General features: G+C 37.4%; 1 protein-coding gene across 1 annotated transcript; it reads left to right on the top strand.

The window, feature by feature from the left end:
* Positions 1–4,023: 4,023 nt before the first annotated feature.
* LOC139731809 (uncharacterized) lies at positions 4,024–20,649 on the top strand. Its single transcript, XM_071642685.1, has 9 exons — positions 4,024–4,124; positions 6,077–6,121; positions 9,157–9,335; positions 9,876–9,929; positions 11,367–11,549; positions 12,232–12,333; positions 16,520–16,660; positions 17,650–18,018; positions 20,447–20,649. The coding sequence occupies exons 1-9, from the start codon at positions 4,024–4,026 to the stop codon at positions 20,647–20,649; spliced, it is 1,377 nt and encodes a 458-aa protein (XP_071498786.1).
* The last annotated feature ends 2,361 nt before the right edge of the window (positions 20,650–23,010 follow it).

Below are 23,010 nucleotides of genomic sequence, written 5' to 3'. Positions count from 1 at the left end.
AGATGTCAAATCGGCTTTTACTAATACGATTTTAGCACAGTTCCCTTTGTACTCCTTTTTTGTATTGCGTTTGCATTCCCTTTTGTCACTCATTTTGTTACAATTGCCTTTGGAGTCCTTTTTGCACTCCTGTTATAAGATCAACACCTTGGTCTAGTGTGGCGAACTGACAGAAAGACCATGCTGATTGATGGTGTACTTGAGGTACGCAGCTTGAGTGAGACAAATGCAATCAGCTTTCCTCACCATTGTAGTCGCTAACAATAGGCAATTATCATTCGAGGTCAAATCAGATAAACGCGGTACTTACCGTGTTGCATGATAATATGTGCGATCTTGAAACATCTTATTAGAAGGAAAAAAAATCACTCACCTTCTCAGAACAAGTACTTTACTGTACGGCAGACACTAACACTAAACGTGTTTGTTCTTTAGAATTGAATATAGTGTTATACTTGAAAAATAAAATAATCATTCTGAAATCATTTTTTCTTGACGACATACGGTGAGGCAAAAGTCTCTACCAATTTCTTTGTACAATATTATCCTCATCGTTGTTATTAACCTTTGATTTTCTTTGCTCTCAGACACTGACAAGCACTAATCACAATCGTGTATATACGAATACAGTAATTATGTACGTGAACGTAACTTTTACCTATTGCTCTTAAATGACAGGATAAAGTCGTTAAAGTCTAACTGTAACTGTTTTGTATATAACTTCATTGTTGCTCAATTTGGTTCCGGTGTGTGGTTATCAGATTGAACTCCAGGATGTGCGCGCGGAAACGCCCGAGCCACGCCCGGCGGATCCCGCCTCTGGGCCACTCCTTGCCAACAAGCACAACGACCGTCCCTCGCAGCAGCGTAACGGGGAGAGAAGAGACGAAGGGAAGACGACGGGGGCAACTCCAGCTGCAGGACCGTCAGCGGGAAAAGAAGAGCTGCTGAAATTCAAAGTTTACCGCGCACTCTGTGGGGGCGCCCTGCTGATTGGAATAATCATTGTCATCGTTTGCATCACGCTCTTGACCACGAGTAAGCACCAAAAAAAAAAAAAAATAATAATAATAATAATTAATAATTAATAAATGAAAACAGAAAATGCTTTGTGCAATGAATAGGAAAAAATTATGTAAAACGCCATAACAACAACAGCAACAATAACAATGAAGGGATTATCATATTCAGCTGAAATTAAATATGCTATATCAACACATTCGATCTATGACTATAATACTGACGTTCAAAGCAGTCACTGTAGCAGCATGCGTTCAAAACCTTATATTAGAGTTGAAAGTGAAGAGTATGTAAAGGGTTTTCACGAAATAAAACAAAAACACCTCCAAGACATACCTGAACACGCTACAAAAAAGTGTTCTTAAAAAATCCTAAGAACACAATTTCCAATACGTATTATGATCCCAAACTTTAGAATAATGAAGAAGAACTGTTACAAAATGTTAAAACTTTGTTTCATATAGGTTCGCATGTTTCATCTATTATGAGTCTACACATAAAATCAGGAGGTGCGACTTTCCGTTAATTTTGTGATGAATGATCATATGTAAACGAAAGCTGATCAAGTTAGTTCAAATGACGTCATGAACTAAAAAATATGTATAAATTATTTAATATAGTGTGATCTTGTTGATACAATGCATGCACACAGTGTCTTTTATTTCCTTTGCATTTGATAACACTGATTATTCAGATCTTGGAACCGTGCATACGACAACCCATTCTTGTGAATCAGTTTATGTACACTTGAAAAGGAAAGGGAAAAAAATCTTGTAAATATTTTGACTTCTTAAGTTTAAAAATTGACGTAAATCTTGCATTTGACAAATTTGATATCAGTCAAAGTGACGACATGAATAGGCAACCATTTTCCATAATTATACTCTCCGATGCCTGACGAAAGAGCACTGTCAATACACTTGTCAGCACTGTTAGCTATAGAGTGCGGTGTTCAAGGTTCGGGGGAGATTGGTTTCCGATTTTACACGAAAACACCAACGTTCCGGAATTCACCACCTTGATAAGAGCAAGGAAACAAATGCGGGGTTTTCTTGCGTAAGAAGTGATCTTTCTTCAAACGGAAATGAGACAAACAACCAGTTTGATTATGACTGCTGGAAACATAACACAGCGTGGAATCTACAATTTGCCATACATTTCCGATGCTGTGTAAGTTAGCTGGATCCGATCAATGAATATGTTGAATATTCAAAAACTAGCTTACTTTTTTGCGAGTGTCATACAACAATGTGTTGGTAACGCTCAAGTAAGGAGAATTAAAGGGATGGTATAATTATGGTTGAGATGGGGATTCAGATTTCAACTTTTCGTTGAGAGGATTAGAAACCATTCGTATGACGTAATAAGAGCTTACGAATTGAACAGTAATTACAATTTATTTGATCACAATTGTTGTTGAAATACCTGAGATATCCAAATCAAAGTAAACCAAAGTACTGCAAATAAAAGGTGGGACCCACATTTTATTAGGACTACTTTGTTTATGGATACCTCAGCCATTTCAAAACCAATTTCATCAAATATACTTTTTACCTGCTTTCAGAATCGTACGCTCTTTATCATTTTTTCGTCAGAAAATTGGGGGAAAAATTAACAAGGACGGTATGTTTTCTCTGATGATTGTGAAATAGTGAAAATCAAGTATTCACAACAATGTTACCAACAACAAACGAACAAACAGAATAGCACCTTTTCGGGACAATGTTGTGAATTCTCTCCCCAAGTGTATTGCAAAATAACATCTGATTTCGAAGAATTGGGACTGGTAAATTAATATTTTCCAAATTAAAGTCACTCAGCTGAACGACTTCCTTAAAAAAACAAACACAAATAACACGGATTATTTCTTCATTTCTTTATGTGCTTGGAATGATAAAGTACAGTTCCTCGCATAAATGGTTAACCTTGTATTGAATGTCGAGATGCAGTCTATTGTATAGCTTTGTCGTCTAAACAGTAGATTTTGCGGTTTATTTTTTCAATCTCAATGCGGGAGGAGGTGTGGGAGTCAAACACTAGGAAAGGGTTTTCATAGAAGGTGGGTGGTAATTTGTGTGACCACCTTCAATTCGATGAAGTTATTTTCTATTTCTTCAGAGGCAGGATCAACGTAAGCTGGAGATAAGTCAATATCAAATAGGGTGGTTTGAACTATTCAGTTGACGATCGTGACGATAGTAGAGAAAGCCGAACAACAAGTTTAAGAAACCGTATTATATTGAATTAACAAACATTGATCATAACTTCAAACATTCAACTGGTAAATGAACAGGCTTGACTTTTCCCTCTACTCACTTATTCTGATACAATATTTTATAATTAACTGTCATCTTATTTGCTTGACTTTTGTTTTTGTTTCTCCAGAGAGAAGAACAGGCAAAACCGGTATTCACCGACCAGGTAATACTGAATACATTTTCCTATTTATCCCCTTTTATTAAGACAATTTCATTTCACATAATTAAGAAAGTCACAATCTAGCTTCCTAAGGTTTATAAGTACTAGTATACATCGATAATGGATTCAATATAGTATGTACATACATGTGTATACCCAAATGTATATATATATATGAATTATGAATGTGTATATATATATATATATAAATTATGAATGTGTGTGTGTGTGTGTGTGCACAATAATGCATTGCCATTGTATTATCTGTAAGGAAATGAATAAATGTCAGAGCATAAGAAGGGCAAAAATTTTTAGTGTGTAACGCATAAAGGACTCTGATTCAGACACACACTAGGCGTAATAACAACGTCTGATTTATTCATTACATATTGTAGCTACAGCTGCAAAGTTTATCCCATCTTGGGGGTATTCAAATCAAAAGCCCAAGGGGCATCCATATGCACGCTCACGAATGTGTACAGACAATTAGGGTCACTGGCGCGGACAGGGCGTCAACGTATCCCATGGAGACTGCCGGACGATGAGGCGACAGTGGGTCACTGTCTGACCGTCTGACTGACTGTAATGGTCAGTGACGATGAGCCACCCGGCCGGCCGGCCGAGCCAGCTATTATGGCCGGCAAGGACATGCTCATCTTGAGGAAAGAAACGTTTAGCACACGTCTGTAACGACGCAATCAATGCCACACATACACCCATTAGGACAGCTTATCTTGGTTCCAGAATAGGACAAATACAGACGACGGAGAGACAAGAAGAGAAAGGGGGGATAGGAGAAGAGAAACTGAAGGAGAGAGGGAGTCAATTAAAAAGAGAGGGAGGGGGAGGGGGAGGGGGATTAGAAGTTAAGAAGGAGCTCAAGGTGACAGCGAGTAGTACGCAAACAGCGTAAAACCCGATGCTGGTATATTATATAAAGCAGCTCTTCATCACCCTCTTAAGGTTTCTGTTATTTTTAGTAATGATTAATTGGCACAGAAAAATCTATAGCGTTGTAAATACTGTCCAGAACCTCTGACACGGAAAGGGTTAGCAAGATATATAACACAAAACATAAGACATGTACACGTTTACACTTACGGGATCATTAAGCTTTCTAGAAAAGGGTAGTCCACTTCTGAACTGTCTTCGATAATTATGATAATATGCGATGAAAAAAAAAAGAGATGTAAACCTACATGTGTGCATGCATTCAGCTGTTACATAACATTGAATTTTAACTTCGAGTAGGACTCGCTCTAAATTCATGAGAAAAATCTAAGCCTTGTCCTTACGCTACTGGTAACACTTTTTAAATCAGATCTGGTTTCTGGCTCAGATTAATTAACATTACGGGGAAAAGAAGAGATAAAAGATTACAAGTACACCAGTGAAATTTTAATGAAAATATGATAAAAGATTATGGAAACCGAAATTTTGAGATTTTACATATTTCACATAACAGTTGCTGAGCAGTAATGTGAATGATAAAGTAAATGAATGAGTTGATGATGTCATCGGTCCACAACTTGGCATGATAATGATTGTTACAATTCATCTTGAAATTTCCATTTTAGTTTTCAAACGCTATTATGCCACAATTTCAAATCCTAATATCTGACTGATCATTAATTTTAGGGTTATTCAGTCGGAATGATCATTAAGTTTTAAATGTTACTCTTCCTTTCCAGACAAGATTCTTACTAATCGAGAATTCCCCCAAAGAAAGTAAATCGATATCATATGGCGATGATACTATTATCGGCTGAATAACTATGAACTTTAAAACTTTGAATTATCTATTGTGGATTGTGCATGGTGCATAGTATGCTATTGAAAATGGAAACTTAAAGATGTTTATAAAAGGTCTGGTGGGAAATGAAAAGCTGTAGGACGTGGTTATAGACAACGTTCGTCACAACCTTGTCCCTTGTCTGTCGAAGCATCTCTCATTTCTTGATTGTGTTTTGCAAACACATACATCACTCCTCAGATGCTGCAGCTAAAAGAGACAGCAAGGTCAAACAGTGTTACTATTGGCCTCGCACCCTCGCCCGATGAAATTAGCGCGTAGGTGGCGGATGGTAATCTAGAAAGGCAAATCACTGCATGTCAATGGTCATTGCAAACATTCGAAGTCAACATAACCTTGAGGGCCCATGTTAAGATGCATCCCGATGAAAGGTATCTGAAGTGAAGAGGAACACACGCACACACATCACTCTCACACATTTACTTGCTCACACTTAGCCGCACACAACACAGACCCAGAAATGTACACATGCTTGAAGAAAACAAACAAACACGTGCAAATCGCCAAAAGGCGCGCATTACAGTAACTGGTCAACTATCAGCAATACAATTGACGATGATATAAAGGTATTCAATTACAATAATGCTGAGATAATTTGTAAATTACCCGTCAAACCTGCACGCAAAGGGTAGGGAGCATAATCAATAATAAAGAGGAAGAGACGACTGAAAAAGATGACCTTAAAGCTCAACTTGATATTTGCTTAAGGTTACCGCCAGATGCATTCATTACCTCCTGACCTTTTGCAACTCTTGCGTATTTCGAAATTGCATAGAGATCCTGCAATCAAGATTGATTTATAACGTTCTATTTTATTCATTCCAGAATTAACAACTACAAGTGCTATGACATCATCAATCTTCAGGATAGGTAAGAACTTACCTTTCGTGGGAAAAAGTCAATTTCTTCCGATTTTTTTTTTGTTTGTGCGTTGATTCCTATATGAATTATATTATCTAATAATTCATTTCATTTGTTGATAAGATTATTTTTGGAATGTATGTTCTGGAGGACCAAAAAAGAAAAAAAAATGGCAATGACATTTATATTCCGTTGAACAATTTCACGCAGGTGCTAATATGTATTTTTCTTTCTTTAATATTCTATATGTCATAACCTTTTGAAGATTTTGAAGGGAGATATTAATTTATGGATGAAATAGCAATTGCCACATACTGACGAAATATTTCTTATCCCCAGAACAAACTTCCGCTGACATTTTTCTTCATGCAGTCCGGGATGTTTTTTTATATGCCCTTCTCCCATAGTTTAAAGGGATGGTATATTATTTGGTTGGGATGGAGCTTTTTATGATTTTTTTTTATTTTGATGAATTGAAAACCTTTTAGGAAATACATAATACGAGCATATAATTTTAAGCGAAATCAAAATCAATTTGAGGAAAATTGGTTTTGACATAGTTGAGATATCCAAAACAAAGATTTCCTAATAAAAGATTGGACGGAACTTTAAGTAGGATTGCTTTACTTTACTTTGTTTTTGAATATCTCAACTACTTCAAAACCACTTCTCAGCGGCGAAACCGTGAATTCCTGTTAAATTGCACACTTTTTTGAGATCTTATAAAGTGGTTTCTTCGCAAAAATTAATAAATAAATAGATAGAAGCTGAATATCCATCTCAACCAACACCATACCATTCCTTTGATTCATTCTCATGTGCTGAAGGATTGACCTTAAACTTAATCATAGAAAGGAATGAATATTATCATCTAACCTGACAAACTAATGTGTAAAACGTATTTTCTCTCTCCCCAGTCAGGAAGCAAACGTTCATTAAGCAGTGTTTATTTTCTGTTTCTTAGAGTGATAAGCAATTCTTCCTAAAACTCGTGTCGCAAGCATGAACGGAGTTTGCATTTTGTGTCATACCTCATATTTATGTATTTGTGCATTAAACTCACGTTTCAGATCTCCGTGACATCTATATCAATATTGTTTTATATATGTTTTTATAATTTAATTTTAGCAAATATCTTAGAAGTATTTGAAAATGTGAAGATGTACATGTAAAATGTTTCTCGTTATTGTATTGTTTGCCTTCTTCCTTTTTTCTTTTTTCTTTCATTTTCAGCAAGGATATCAATTTTCTTGGAAATGACCTTTCCATCGGAACAATTTAAAGATGAATATCTAAATCAATCCTCCAAAGAATACAATGAAATGGTCAACGAGTTTAAGCAAACGGTATGTTGTACTGCTGGTCACGTGTTAGGTTTGCAGTTAGATAATACATTATCGAATCTTGTCGTCATAATTACATAAACTGATATTCTATTTAAAAGGACTAAGATTGAATTTTTAATTTCTTTTTCTTTTTCTCCCATTGCCTTTAGATATTTGTTATACATTTCCTTTTTTTACTTTATTCGCAGAAAATCGAATAAAACAGACTGTGACGGATATCACCATAATTATTATACAAAAATATAAAATGTCTAAAGGCAATTCCAAATCAATATCATATGCTAAGATATATGGTCATACTTGTTTAATTATTTTCATTTACTTCTTGAAAAAAACTCTCAGACATCAGAAATCCTGTATATCATGTGCGTTACCCCTTTATCTGAAACTGATTTCTACATTATACATTGAACATGAGTCTTCTTCGGGTCCAATGCGAAGTACGGTGCAGTCCAGACCATTTAGAAGGCAGAAAAGGAAAATTGAATTAGATAAAGTTGCAGGGCAATAAACCATGGTGAACCAGCTGTCTTGTCTTGGTTTAAAGTGGAAAAACCTATTGTATCTAGTCTATGAGTATATTTCCATTTGTCTATTCTAAATACGTATTTATGTTCAGAAAAAAGTAGATTTGATTTTTTTTTTCTCATTCAGATGGACGAAACCTTTCGAACGGGAATCTTTTCACACACGTATACAGCGACTGCAGTAGAAAATGTCAGGTACGACTAGAAAAAGAAGTACAGATACAATTTGGAAGAGTTTATAATCAACATGAAGAATGTTTTTGAAATGAAATTTTGAAATGAAATGAAATTTATTCATATTCCTCATAGTGTACATAATATCAAATAATAATCTGTACAGAGTACAATATAAACAAAATATGGTGACTTAAAAAAAAATATAATCACAAATGTGGAGGGGACTACAAAGAAGCACTGCTTGTAAAATGTAGAACCCCTACGGAATACAGACAAATATAATATCAAAGAAAAGCAAAGTGTTCTTATTTGTATGTGTTGTCGTTCTACCTATTCAATTCAATTCAATTCAATCATAGTTTATTTCCAATCAACGAAGATCACTAACATAATATCCCTTTATTGCATTCACATTCATATCAGCAAAATAGTTCTACGATTATACAATTGTTATGATTTATAAATTGGCAATATATACGTATTGATCATCACCTCTTTATTGAAGTTATTCAAATACGAAAGGAAAACACTGGAGACGTAACAACACAATAGAAATAAGAGAAACATAAGAAAAACTTGCTATAATACCATAATACACGCACACACACATACACACATACACACAATTATATTTATGTACAAAGTATACAGTGTTATATAATCATTGTGTTAGGCCTATATGTAGACAAGTGAATGGATACATATGTAATGCTATTTGGGGTATGAGCCGCGGAACAAACCATAACTTCATAGGCCTAATAATGGAGGAAAATGACGGAGAGTCAATTTCTGCCTGTTTTTTTTTTTTAACCTATGCTGCTATACATATCTTGTATGGAGATATATTCCGACTCAAACACTGCAGAAAGAGGTTGAATTCTATCTAGCAATGTATAGTGCCATCAGGGAACTCATTTTACAAATCAACGTCATGAAAGCCATCATATCTGCGTCAACACATCTGGTTTTTGATGACTTTCCCATGCACTTGCAGGTCTGGAAGCGTTGTAATTGATTGCATCGTGCACTTGAGTGGATTGCCACGAGACGTTGAGAGTAATTTAGCATCCCATGACACGCCTACCGTGGAGGCAACGATAATGGAAGAAATGGAATCTCATCTAGAGGCCGCCCTCGCCGCAAAAGTTCGGATGGTGTTCAGGATAAAAAGTGGTAAGGCGATATCAGTGTGTCTGATCATTATAGGCGCATTGCATTGACGATTGCTTTATTGTTTCCTTTATGAGGAAAAACTGAACGATAAATACTAAAATGGTGTGTGGAAAACAAGAGGTCGTCATTCGCCCAGGCTTACGAACTTTACTAAAGATGTGGCTGGAAAAAAAAGTGTAAACAGTATTACCCCGTATGAGTGGATGTAAAGAGAGCATCATCAATAGTTGACTTCAGTAGAGACGATCATGAAAAACTATTAAAAAAATAGAAAAGACGTATAGAATACTCATTCACACAACTTTCTGCATCATGACAACTGAACATTAATTTAAGGAAAATGACCGGGACAGATGACGATTTCAGAAACATGACACTCTGTAGTACATGTCTGATTTATTGTATGTTGACGTTCATTGAGGCACAATATGCAGTTATGGCATTATACAAACACATATACGCATTATGCTTACATGGAATTGTGTATGATAAACAATAGGACATGAATCATATTGGAGAATATTTTGATTTATTTTCCAGTTAAAGTATTGGAAGCTGTCACGACGATACCGACGGCTACACGCAAAACGTCAGGTAAGTTTTCGCCTGTTCAGGTATGTTTGTTTATCATTAGGTTCTAGCTAAACAGAGATTAAAGAGCAGGCATGTACATGTATTTGCGTTATTCGGCTTCACTTCAACGACTCTAATCCCTCGACTCCTCTTCGCCAAAATAGGCGGCAGCTTTGAAGTGCATTAATAGTTGTCCAGCTATGGAAGCCCTATAAAACTGGATCAACAGTTCTCCAGTGCATTGAGTCTTGCAGAAGAAGGTCGTTCCTAAAGTCAAGCACTTGAAATCAATCAGCGTCGAGATTCGGCAATAAATGAAGACTTTACACGCTGTTTGACACTCGACTTTCCTCTTTATAATAGAAGACAGCATCCCTAATACCCAGTGATGGTCATATTAGTTCTCACAAGAAGAAGAAATAAGGTACTGTTTACCAGTCTATTATCAGTATGTATGATGGGTCAATAGAATCCTGTTAGAGACGGCCATCGTTTTCCCCTGTAACATTTCATGTTTTCACATTGATTTCACTCTCGTAATGGAAAGCATGCGGTACTCACTCACTTATACAGGCCCATGAATAGATTTGTGTGTGTGTGGGGGGGGGGGGGGAAGAGCAGGTTCAAAATGGGAAAGACAAGACCTTTTTTTTTTAAAGAAATGAAGGGACCGGGCGAGGTATAAAGTTCAGGGAGGGGCATGACCGTTCACCGGAGTTTTTTTTCTCTCTCTCCTTTTCTGGGGGGGGGGGGGGGGGGGGGGGATCTGTTCAATCATAGAGGGAAACACACAAAGGGAGTGTAGCGACCGAACAGTACCCGTCGAGCAGGGGGAGGGTTTGAAAGGATTTAGTTCTCCTTCCCCACAAGGGAGCTGTTGCATTTTAAAGTTGAAATTAGTGGCATGTTTGGAAAATTCTCAAATTCTCAATGAAAAAAAGATGAGACTTATCATTTGCATGTTTGAAAATGAAGTTCATAATTAATTGCCGAAAGAAAGACCGTGGGATGGTTGAAAAAATACTGACAATAATACTAGAAATTTCGCCGTTGGTTGCTTGTATATTTCATGTCAAAATGCATTACCGAACTCGTTGGAAATCAATTGTCAATATATCCATCATAATGTGCATGTCTCATGTTTAGCAAATGGATAAATTAGCAGTTATCCTTCATGAAATTAAAGACTTCGAAGGTCTCTTTCGTGGACTACACCGCCAATTTCACAGTCAAAGCAGATTTGGGATTAATCTGTTGATACTCACATACATTGTGCCAATTGTGTAGCGCCTTTTCTAAAAGTTTCAAAGCGTTTTACGGCATAAATAGGCCATGACGACATCAGACATAATAAACTTATAACATACGAAAAGACAGAACTAACAGTGTGAAGTATGATATAACATTACTGAAATGACTGCAATCTTAAAGGGATCTGATAAACTTTTTCCCCCGCAGTTACAGATTTATCCCAGTCGACTACTACTCCAACTGACGATGAGTCGCTTTCGACTGAGACCGATCCGATCGAGGTGTTTCCTGAGTGCTTCACATGCGGAACGGGCCAGCGCTGCCTGCCGAGATCGTGGGTGTGCGATGGCGACTTGGACTGTGAAAATGGCGAGGATGAAAGAAATTGTCGTGAGTGTTGTCTAAGGCACCAACGCTAATCTCTATTCTTACGACTGAGTCTAACTGAAATGGGGAAAAAATACAATCATAACTATTTACGAAGTACACTACACCTTAGATATTGCAATAAACACATTTACAGTGCTGATGTTTATTTTCTTAACAAATACTGCCGTAATACAAATGCTGCACAGGGCAGAGCGGATCGGTAAAAAATTGAATACGCGAGTTTAACTTTGGATCTGTTTAAACACACTAACGCAGCAAGTAGTTTTTTACACTGTTTCCAAAGTTAAACACATCTTTAATTTGACAAGCTGATGATAATCAGCCATTGAAATGAGGCATTCTCACCATTTTCCCTTTTATTTAGCCAGCGTTTTCATCACCATTAAGAGAATTATGCTAGGCGATAACAGAGCTCAACACCTATGATAAATACTGAAACACCGGCACCTCTTTTTTTTTTTCTGTAGGACCCACTGAGTTGTGATAGCTTTCATAAAATTCGCGCAAACAGGTATGAAATATATTGTAGTTACACAAGTACAGACAGGAGTGAATCTTATCTTTTTAACAAATGTCATATACCTTTCAATTTAATATATTTTCCAAATGCGAAGCCGCTTAAAGGAATGAAATAAAAAAATAAGCGATCAACAAAAGCTAAATAGATGTTCATAACCTACAGGTTGTGACAGCGGGTTCCAGTGCAGCAGCGGGGTGTGCATCAACTCCAACTACCAGTGTGATGGCGTTCATGACTGCGAGAGTGGGGAGGACGAGGAGAATTGTAAGTATTGTAAGCGTTTGGGGATTCCATCCCTAGAGTATCGACGTGAACATTCAGATATGATTCAAGTGTTCAAGATTTGCGTGATATGGAAGACTTTGATCCAGCTGTTCTCTTTGTCATCAATGATCATGTTACACACGGTCATAAGTTTAAGTTGAATTAAGGAAGGTGTCGAACTAGTACAATGTTGAACTCTTTCAGTCAGAGAGTAGTAAATACTTGGAATAGCCTTTGTGCAGATGCTGTCGAGGGAACATCAGTGCATAGCTTCAAGTCCAAGCTCAATGATCACTGGAAGCAGAAGCATAACAAATTTAAACCAGACAGTACATCACATGGATCTCCTCAGGCTCAGGATTGAATCCTTTGAAAATGTTGAATGGCCCTCTACGAGTTTTCAACTTACCGGGCGTCATCGTAGGTAATTTAGGTAATTCAGGTATAATGGTCCTCCGCGGTGACTTTCATTTGTCTAGTGGCCACTACTTGATCATGTGCACACGACTGAATGGTCATTACTGATATTCATCAGAAAGTCTTATATCTTTGGTTTGTTGTTCCACCACTTTTTAAACAGATGCTGAATATGAGCCACAGCGAGCTTTGACAATTTAATTTTGAAAATGTAATGATCCGCTGCTTGAGAGAATCCAAATGACCTGCCCACATTATCTATTGAGTGAGAACGACGAAGTGGGTGGTTTGTTGACACAAATTTGATACTAATGACGCAGACAATAAGAGTCTGTGCTCTCATAATTACTCATTGGAGCCACTTTCAAGATGATCACAATTTCAAGATCTAGGACACTATAGTTACTCCGGCCTGACGGGAATGGGGGTGTAGCTTCGGTGCCAGGTAAAAATGGCAGAGGTAAAAATGGCAGAGGTAAAAATGGCAGAGGTAAAAATGGCAGAGGTAAAAATGGCAGAGGTAAAAATGGCAGGGGTAAAAATGGCAGAGGTAAAAATGGCAGAGGTAAAAATGGCAGAAGTAAAAATGGAAGGGGTAAAAATGGCAGGGGTAAAAATGGCAGGGGTAAAAATGGCAGAGGTAAAAATGGCAGGGGTAAAAATGGCAGGGGTAAAAATGGCAGAGGTATAAAAATTATGGCAGAGGTAAAAATGGCAGAGGTAAAAATGGCAGAGGTAGTAATGGCAGAGGTAAAAATGGCAGAGGTAAAAATGGCAGAAGTAAAATGTCAGAAGTAATGAGAGCGATTTCGTCAGATATAAACGTATGGAGAGTTTTTGAATGATAACCTAGCCAGAGCAAACTGTATTTATCGAATCATCAAATCCAAATTGCAGATTTGAAGAATATAGATTGAATTATGTTTTAAAAAGATTAGAGCACTCTCATTATTCTGAGTTGGATTCAAGTGCAGTGGCGTAATCTGTCTGTGAGCAGAGAAATAATAAACCAGCTAAGAGCCTAGTAGGCCTATGGGAAATTATTTTTTATTATTCAGTATTATTATTATTATTATTATTATTATTGTTATTATTATCTATCATTATAAGGGGGTTCCAACAATGCTGCAAAGCCCTTAAATAGGATAATCCTACGTTGTTTCGCCCAATGAAGTTATCACACACACACACACACACACACACGAACCCACTTTTGGTATAAACATATACGCAGATATACATACTCTCACTTACACACTCTTATGCACAAACGAATTCCGCTCACGTCCAGGCTATATAGTATATTGTCATTATTTTTCATTTTTTGAACTGTTTAGTGTAAAGAAGTGAAGGAGACATAGTCGAAGCAAACCGCTAATTTTTCACTTGTTCAATATTATTTTCTCACATTCAGGTTTCGTAGGAGCCTATTTATCTCACAAGGCTTGATCACGACATAATGTAGAAGTAAAAATACAAGATGCAAAAAACAAACTACAGCAGATGTATCGGCAGACATAAGTAAGCTCTTGCAAAATATTTTATTACATTGTTCAAGTATAACATGGCGCAAAAACAAATAAGCGCTTGCAAAATATTTCATTACATTGTTCAAGTATCACATGGCGCAAAAACAAATATCTCGAAGTTTAATGAACACTTTGTGGTCACTTTACAAACTTATGCCTATTAAGACTGGAGACGAACTTTAGCAATAGACTGTTCAGTGAGAGTAAAAACCGATAGTTTGCCATGGGATTTCTTTCAATCATTGTTGAACGAATCCGCAGGCGAAAAAATGTGAATGTTTGATGCCTGTCAAACTTAGCTGTTGCTCCAAAGTCAGATTCCATTATGTTATCAACATGGTGTGTTGCTAAATATTGGTAGATTCAGCCACCCAAAATGACGTTGTTCCCTCGTGATACAACAACAGTAAGAAAATCCAATCCAATCCCATCCAGGTAGATTGAAATCACCGCCTATGACTACCATATGATCGCCATTCAATATTTACACAGGGATCGCTGAAGCTCTGCAAGACTCTCTTTACATGTGCCGCGGGGAGAAATGTAACACTGCCCTATTAAATTTCTCCCAGTGGTAACAGAAACAGTAAAAGATCCCTGCCAATTTTTCATACCTGAATGTCTGTTATCAAGCAATTTTATTTTCAGAAGTTTGCACACTTTTTAAAATACGTATTAACATGGTATAGGACCTACCAGATCTAAAGTAAGTTTGATATTTTACTGACAAGATACCTGTAGAGCTGTATAGTGGTTAATATGTCCATTTTCAGGTGTACCGAGGCTCATCTTTTTACTGATATAATTGGATTGTTGACTGGCCGAGCATTTTTCAAGTTACATGAGTGTCCCATATTTCGCCCCGTGTCACATTTTCCCCCGGTCTCCCCCGTGCTTTATTTCAGGAGAAGGCACGAAAAGCGCGTATTGCGAGAAAAGTGTCAGAAACATGAAGAAAAAAAAAAATCTCTGTCACTTTTACCTCGTCCTCTTGCATTTCAACGACTAAATTTTTATCAATGGCATTTTTATTTCTAGCATTTTGACCACTGGCATTTCGACCACTGTCAACTTTACCTCTGACATTTTTACCACATAATCATTTACCTCTGCCATTTTTACCGCTGCCATTTTTACCTCTGCCATTTTTACCCCTGCCATTTTTATCTCTGCCATTTTTACCTCTGCCATTTTTGCCTCTGCCATTTTTACCCCTGCCATTTTTACCTCTGCCGTTTTTACCCCTGCCATTTTTACCCCTGCCATTTTTACCTCTGCCATTGAGTACCCCTGCCATTTTTACCCCTGCCATTTTTACCTCTGCCATTTTTACCCCTGCCATTTTTACCCCTGCCATTTTAACCCCTGCCATTTTTATCTCTACCATTTTTACCTCTGCCATTTTTACCTCTGCCATATTTACCTCTGCCATTTTTACCCCTGCCATTTTTACCTCTGCCATTTTACCTCTGCCATTTTTACCTCTGCCATTTTTACACCGAACCGTAGCTTCATGGATGGACTTTGCGGGTACTATACAGCTTGTTCTTTCAAAAACGGATTCAGCGTTGCGACTCAAGCTCAGATTCTTGATATGTGCACGTATTTGTGAGCGTTAGTGTGTTTTTGGGTGTGTGTGCTAGTGTGTGAATAAACACTCGACAACAGGACATCAGAACAGTGACCCAGTTTTGAATGCCGACAGTTTGTGCGTCCATCCATGAACATAATAACTATGCAGATTCTGCATTCGCACGGATCATTTGTCAAGGTGTATGACAGAGACACATAATCATAATCATGAAAAGGTTCTCCAAGATTGAGTCTGAAAGCGAACAAACAAACTTTAGGTACTTTTGTTAATTGAATACAAATATTGAAGATCACAAATGAGGCTATGATTTACACAGTTCTTTTTGGCAAGGCCGGATTATTGTCAGATTTCTTTTAAAGACCTTGAGATGATGTTATGAAACATAGTTGACTTATGGTATCCAAACAAACTTCAAAACATGAACAAAATGATGTCTCACTGGTTTATAATTGATACCCATCGCAGATAAGAATCATAATTATACAAAACAATTCAATACTGTAAATCAAAAACTATGCTAAGCAGTTCGCGTATCAAAACTAGGGTCAAAATCAAGGAGTTATTTACAGTGAAGACGTAACTTTACGACAATGGTTTCATGTACAAGCCATGAACAACATGTGTCCCCCATATTTTCTTGAAACAGGTACCTGCGATTCCACGACCAATTTCCGGTGCTTCCATAGCGGGGCGTGCATTCCGAAAACCAGGTTATGTAACTTTTATCCGGACTGCGATTTTCATGAGGATGAATCCGAAGAAGAATGCAACGTTCTCTCCCTGTCAAGTAAGCACGTGCCCCCTGCCACAAAATACATAACATTTTGAGTTTGTTATTTTTAGAAAAAAAGGCCGAAAGTTAAGCATATCTTAACCTCATTTCCTGTAGTATATTGACATAATTAGAATATCATATCACATTTATTCGTCTTCTTTTCCCGTTTAGAATGTAAAGGTGTCTGTCATGTCTTCATTAGATTTTGTTCGTTGTTAAACTTTTTAGATTTAACATAATGATCAAAAAAAAAATCGCACATTCTGGCTAGCAAACAATGCCTTGATAAAAATGACTAGAATTGCATCACCGACGAGTGTTGATGTATTCCTTTGTTATAAAGGAAATACAGAAATAATTTACCAAGTTGATGATTGTCATATGATCACATATTTAAAAAAAGCAGTTCCAATTCAGTTAGTTTACGAAACAATGGAATAACTCAACTATATGAATATCAATATTGCAGGAATTACCCAAAACAAATTGTGAGAGAAAGTGAAGCATGAAGAAAATGAATCCAATAATGAACAATAGGATAATCTCTGTGATTAATCAAGTACATGAGAAAAATTAAAAGCTAAGCAAGCCTTGCTCACATCACACGGGCGTGCTGATTCGAAAGTTTCTTAAATATATACATTGTAGTTATTTGCGAAACAAGTAGAGGAATATATTTCTATCGATTCAGCTTTAAAGATGCAATTGTTTGTGTGTGGGGGGGGGGGGTTGCTTATTCTAGGAATGGGAATATATTCTCTTTCTTTGGAGGCATTTTTTCTAATATATAAACGAGTGATTGGTTTTTTTACTGCAATTTTAACAATACAAGACAGTTTTTATCATTACCATTATGGTCTTATCATTATCAACATTCACGAGAAAAAAAAATCAAAGCAAAATCGCAATGAAAGAAAAACGCACTAGACATAAGCAATGCAATACTGTGTATGGAAGTGGTTAGAAATTACTGCTATTCCTCTTCCCACCTCTTCATCTAGATTCCATAAATCTTACGGTGGGAATGACATATGAAGTAAAGTTTCCCGCGCCACTTCTAAAAGGCGCGTACACCGGTGAGGGCTCCTTTGCAGTCTGGCTGTTTGACTCCACCGGAGATTCGGCGGACCTTCTTGTGAGTGTGGCGGCCAGTTTTCCAGCAGCTACCTCGCCTGACTCCTACCTCAAATTTGGGCGTGGCCTGAATGCCACGCGCACGCCCATCGCGGCATTCCAACGCGATGTCTCCACATCCCCCATCGATCTGAACCCCTTCTATGTTCGCTCCGCCTCCCTGTGGGCGGTCCTCTATCTTCATGATGGTGACGTCATACACGGATCTTTTAATGTTACAGCTGCGGAAGTTGCAGGTATGCGCAAGCTCTGTCAACCAATCATATCCGAACTGTGATGCATAGATCCTCACTTGCCCGGTTTTGTGTGTATTCATTGTGCTCGTGAAACCATTTTATTTATCTTTTTTTAGTAACGATTTTTGGTCAGCTAATTTGGTTGGACTTTGATATTAGAACAGTCATGACGTTTTATTAGGAGGCTGTACATCGCGATTTCAGGGAGAACATGTCCTAAATACCGAACAATGGTACAATAGCCGGGTTCACACGTACACCACTTAGCGGGATACAAATCTCGAGATTTGCATCGCGATAGTCATCCCGAGTTTTTTTTGCACGTGTGAACAGAAAAACCCGAAAATTAGCGGGATAAGCAACGCGATGCTAATCCCAAAAAATCAGTCAGTCGTCACGGCGTGCGAATCTCGCACAGAGTGCGGAGGACGTATGCACGCTGGGAGCGGTCATGAATGCATAATTAGCAGTGCAGTGTTCTTTTTAAACTATCGTTGTGCAGCCCCAGCATAATATTTACAGCTCATTTTTACATTAAATGAAAGAAGAAAGCTCAAGGTCTAATTTAATGACTATGATTTGATAATCCTGGAAAGGAAATTAGGGTAAAAATACGAATAATTTCACGCGTTGAAAATATAACATTTAAACCCGAAAAAAGTGGGTCAAATACGTTCTTAACCACCTTGCATCTCTTTCAAACTAAATAAGTAGGATACTTGATTATCTTATTTTCAAAATAAGGAAAAATCAAGTCACTCTATCTTTTATACCTCATGGGATCCAGCAAATTACCACAGTATGTCACATCGCTCTTTGTTCGAAATCGTCCATTAGCGCATACGTACAATGCTGGATCGTGATTGGTCAGAAACGACGGTCGCATGATGTCATCACATCGTCTGCTACGGTGTTTTTTTTTTTTTTTTTTTACTTCCTGTGTCGGGTCTCGAAGACTGAAACTAGGCTTAAATGTGTATATAATAGGTTTATTCTGTCATGTTCTGTCAAAATTCCGTAGATAATTATTTAAGGATACGTTATCGCCACTTTGTGTTCGTATGGATTTGTAATTTGTTTGACTACTTGCAAATACGAGCACGTCAGCAATTTCACACGTTTTAAAAAAAACCAAAAACACTTGGGTTTAGTCCCGTATACTAATATTTGTGTTATGATGTTTCTCATGCCTTTTCTTTTCTGAAATGTTCCATCGTGATTTGCTTTTCATGTTTAGTTTTACATCACGTTGTCTTGCAAGTTACGGTTTCATAAATAAAATAACCTTGTGTCTGCTTTTTTCCTTGGACATTCTCACTCCTTCAAATTATATTTCTGGTTTTGATGATATGTCCGCTAGATTATGATTTATCCATTCATTTTTTAATTTTGATTTTAATATTTTTCTACGGGAACTTGGAAGCGGCAGCTGGGAACTACTGGTGATTTGCATGAATGTTAATCTTAAATAATCTGATGAACTACTATTGTACTGATCATGCCACATGTTTATATTATTATTGTATTAATATTAATCTTATTATTATTATTATTATTATTATTATTATTATTATTATTCTAGAGCCCGAAGGCCTGGATTCATGAAATACTTTCAAGGACACGCCAAGCTTCGCGCCATATGTAGGAAAAATCTTGACTTCGGCGATCGCAACTTCCGGTGCAAGTCTCTTTTTAGTCAGTTTTTAAACGAATTTTTAAGTAACTTACAGATATTGCATCTTTTCGATTTTTAAAACAAGTATCGGTACATTCTGCCGAATTAAAAAAAAAATAGAGTATGAAAAGTTTTATACCAGCCAGGATCCAGCAAAATAGACGTTTATGTTTCGAATACATCAAAACTACGAACAAAATATAAGGTAAATTTAACGAGAGATTAAACATTGAAAATACTTTTAAGTATGGACAAATTTTATATTTTCAAAGTGAAGAGTACGAAACTGGTAATTGGACTCACCCCACCATGTCGAAATTGTATACATTAGCGCTAACTGCATGGCAACTGTATTGGAGTTTGTACAGAGCCTCGCAAAATCCCGTGAAACCTCAAATTCGCGAGACCGTCATGCGCATCGAGGAAACACTGGCAAACGGAACCTCATTATGCCTAATTTGCATACGGCGTGACGACTGACTGAAATCTTGCGCTGGTTCATCAATTAGCTGGATAATTGGCCCCGCGCTGTAGTCTTTGCGCATTTGACAAACAGTATGCATTTGCTTCTTTGACTATGTCTATTTTGAAATAGCAAAGGAAAATTCCTCTTGAAGCAAGTTTCGTTTTCTTCCTTTCATCTCTGTAGAACAACGATGATATTCTTTAGCGTGCAAGATTATCACTTGAAGAGAAATTGAGGGAATGGATGTTACTAACAACAAAACCAATTGGTATCTCGTCTCTTTGCAGCTTGCTCCGAAGGGGAAGAGGTGTGTCACTACTCCCCGGAATGCATCCCGATTGGAGGCCGTTGCGATGGCAACAGAGACTGCACATTCACCGGGGAAGATGAAAGCCTCTGTTTGACACCCCTTGGTCCAGGCGATCTCACAAACAGCACTGATTATTCCAGTTCCTCATTCGAAAGCTCATATTCTTATTATTATTCATGAAGATGCCACCGATTTCATTTCGTCTAGGAGCATTGCTGTTTCATTTGCGTTGTTTCCTTTTTCCTGCGGTAGTATATCATTATGATGATACTTGGAATGATTCTAACTCACTGAGTGACTATAGTGACTATTTTGTGTGTTTTATGCGCAGATTTTGTAGTCTTGTACAATACCGAAATATATTATTATGAATATTTAAAGTGGTAGATGAACATTGATTTATAAACGTTGTAATTTGTGTTACTGTTAAAAAAAGAAACAAACCAAAACCCAGAAATGAATCCCTGGCAACTGGTATACCACTTAGCTTTGTCTATTTCGTATTAATGAAAGTGAGCTAGAATGTTTTTTCCTGCTTGTCTTTGACACTGAGAGGTTATTGATTGTCAATTTTTCATAGCAGTTGTGATGTGTCGTCCAAAAACTTGATATCTTATTTGCTTGTGTATGCACGCTCGTGTGTTTGTCGGTGTGTGTCTTTCTACGATTGGCAGACGAATCATTACCTTACTAGTATGTAGTAACATAAATCTTATTTTCTCAGAAAAAAATGTCTTTAAAAAAAGATATCATTATGACGTTTGTTCATATACATGTATACATACTCAAACATAACACATTTGATAAAATATGATTTTTCTGCTTTGATTGACAGGTGACCTATTCCGACTCTGCTATTTTCTTTGCTGATATAGTCTGTAACTTCAAAATGCATCGTTTATATGATGGCTTCAAGGAAAAGACTGCCTTGCGAAATTCCGTATATGTAATAATAACATTGTTCATCTATGCGGCAAAGTAATTGATAGCTCCTTCTCAGTATTCGTAAAATCACATGATTTGGAGGAGCAATATGGCGGCGGGTAGAGCGACACGTGCTGTGACAGTGCTCTGAGGAAATTTCATATCATGCCCTGATTTACGCCATTTCAAGTAATTAACATATAATCATATAGTCAGACTATCATTTAGGATCCTCTTGGTTCAAACATGGACTCTGGTTCAGTCTCCAACAGCCCAGTGAAGAAAAAGTTGAAAACTGACAGTGGAAATATGGTCGGCGTGGCCGAAGGTACGGAAATCGACAATGACGCTCCCCGGTGGTTTAAGGCGTACGAGGCTAGGCAAATCGCCCGTTTTGAGCAACTTACTGCTCAGTGCGCGGATACTCATGGCGTGCTGCAACACAACATAGACGAAGTAAGTGCCAAAGTTGATAGTCTGTCGGTGGCTTTAGCCAAGGCTGAGGACCGAATTGACGATCTAGAAAATAGATCTAGGAGAAATAACATTGTGATTTACAACCTACCCGAAGGGGATAAGGAGGAGAATAACACCACGCAAGTAGTGAAGCAGTTTCTTCAGATCGCCAAAGTTGATGTCGACATTGATAGATGCACTTCAAGAGTACACCGAACGCCCACCTATCGTAGCAACAGGCATGATGCACATCAGAGACCCAGGCCAGTGCATGTTGGATTCAACCACTACAGGGATAAAGAAAGAGTGAAAAGGGAGTTGATCCGCTTCGTGTCGAGCAAAGAAGAAAGGGAGAGGAAGATCTTCATCAGTGATGATCTGTCAAAGCGTGTTTTGGAGCGAAGAAAAGCTCAGATGTCATCCTTCAAAGCGCTCAGGGAAAAGGGTCTGAAACCCTTTTTCATTTTTCCCGCTATACTGAAAGCCAAGGACTCTAGTGGACGGATCATAACACCATCAGACCCACCAGCTGTTGCAGATCAGAAGCAATCAAAATAAGATACCAACAAGAATCCTCGTTGGATTTCAAATAGCGGTGAAGAATCAAGAGTACATCATGGTTTTATTTTGTGTCCGTGATAGTGATTTTTAACAGATCATTGGATATAAATGTAAAGAAATCTGTCATCCAAATATGAACGGGATCAAACAAGAGGATCATATTGTCACAGCTTTGTACAATATTTTGGATCGTGTTATAAAATGTTATGATTATTCCATGTTTGCTTTTAAGTTTGTTTGTTTTCATAAGTATGTTTGTTTTTAAATATGCTTGTTTTAATGTCTGACTATAGTAACTGGATAAAGGGCATGAAAAAGATGTTGCCCACAAACACCAAGCCAGAGAAGTGTGCATTGTGCAGGTCCGTGGTTTGATTTGAGGCCTGCATTTTTCATCTTGCACCACATTTTGCTCAGTTTGTTCTTTCATGATTACACCAATGCTCGGTTTTAGTTCTTTTTTCTTTTATTGTTTTTTACTTAATTTTTTCTTTTTGTTTGGCAGACATTGCATAATCTATTTTCAAGGCAACCTAGGAATGTATTATATATTATATATATTTTGTTTGGCTTTGAGTATTGTACTCTTTCCTTCACGGG

The sequence above is a fragment of the Diadema antillarum genome, unplaced genomic scaffold (assembly GCF_040938485.1).
Source record: "Diadema antillarum isolate AM-2024a unplaced genomic scaffold, OU_Dant_1.0 seq00000386_RagTag, whole genome shotgun sequence".
In the NCBI taxonomy this organism is placed as follows: domain Eukaryota; kingdom Metazoa; phylum Echinodermata; class Echinoidea; order Diadematoida; family Diadematidae; genus Diadema; species Diadema antillarum.
This window is presented reverse-complemented; position numbering and strand designations above follow the sequence as displayed.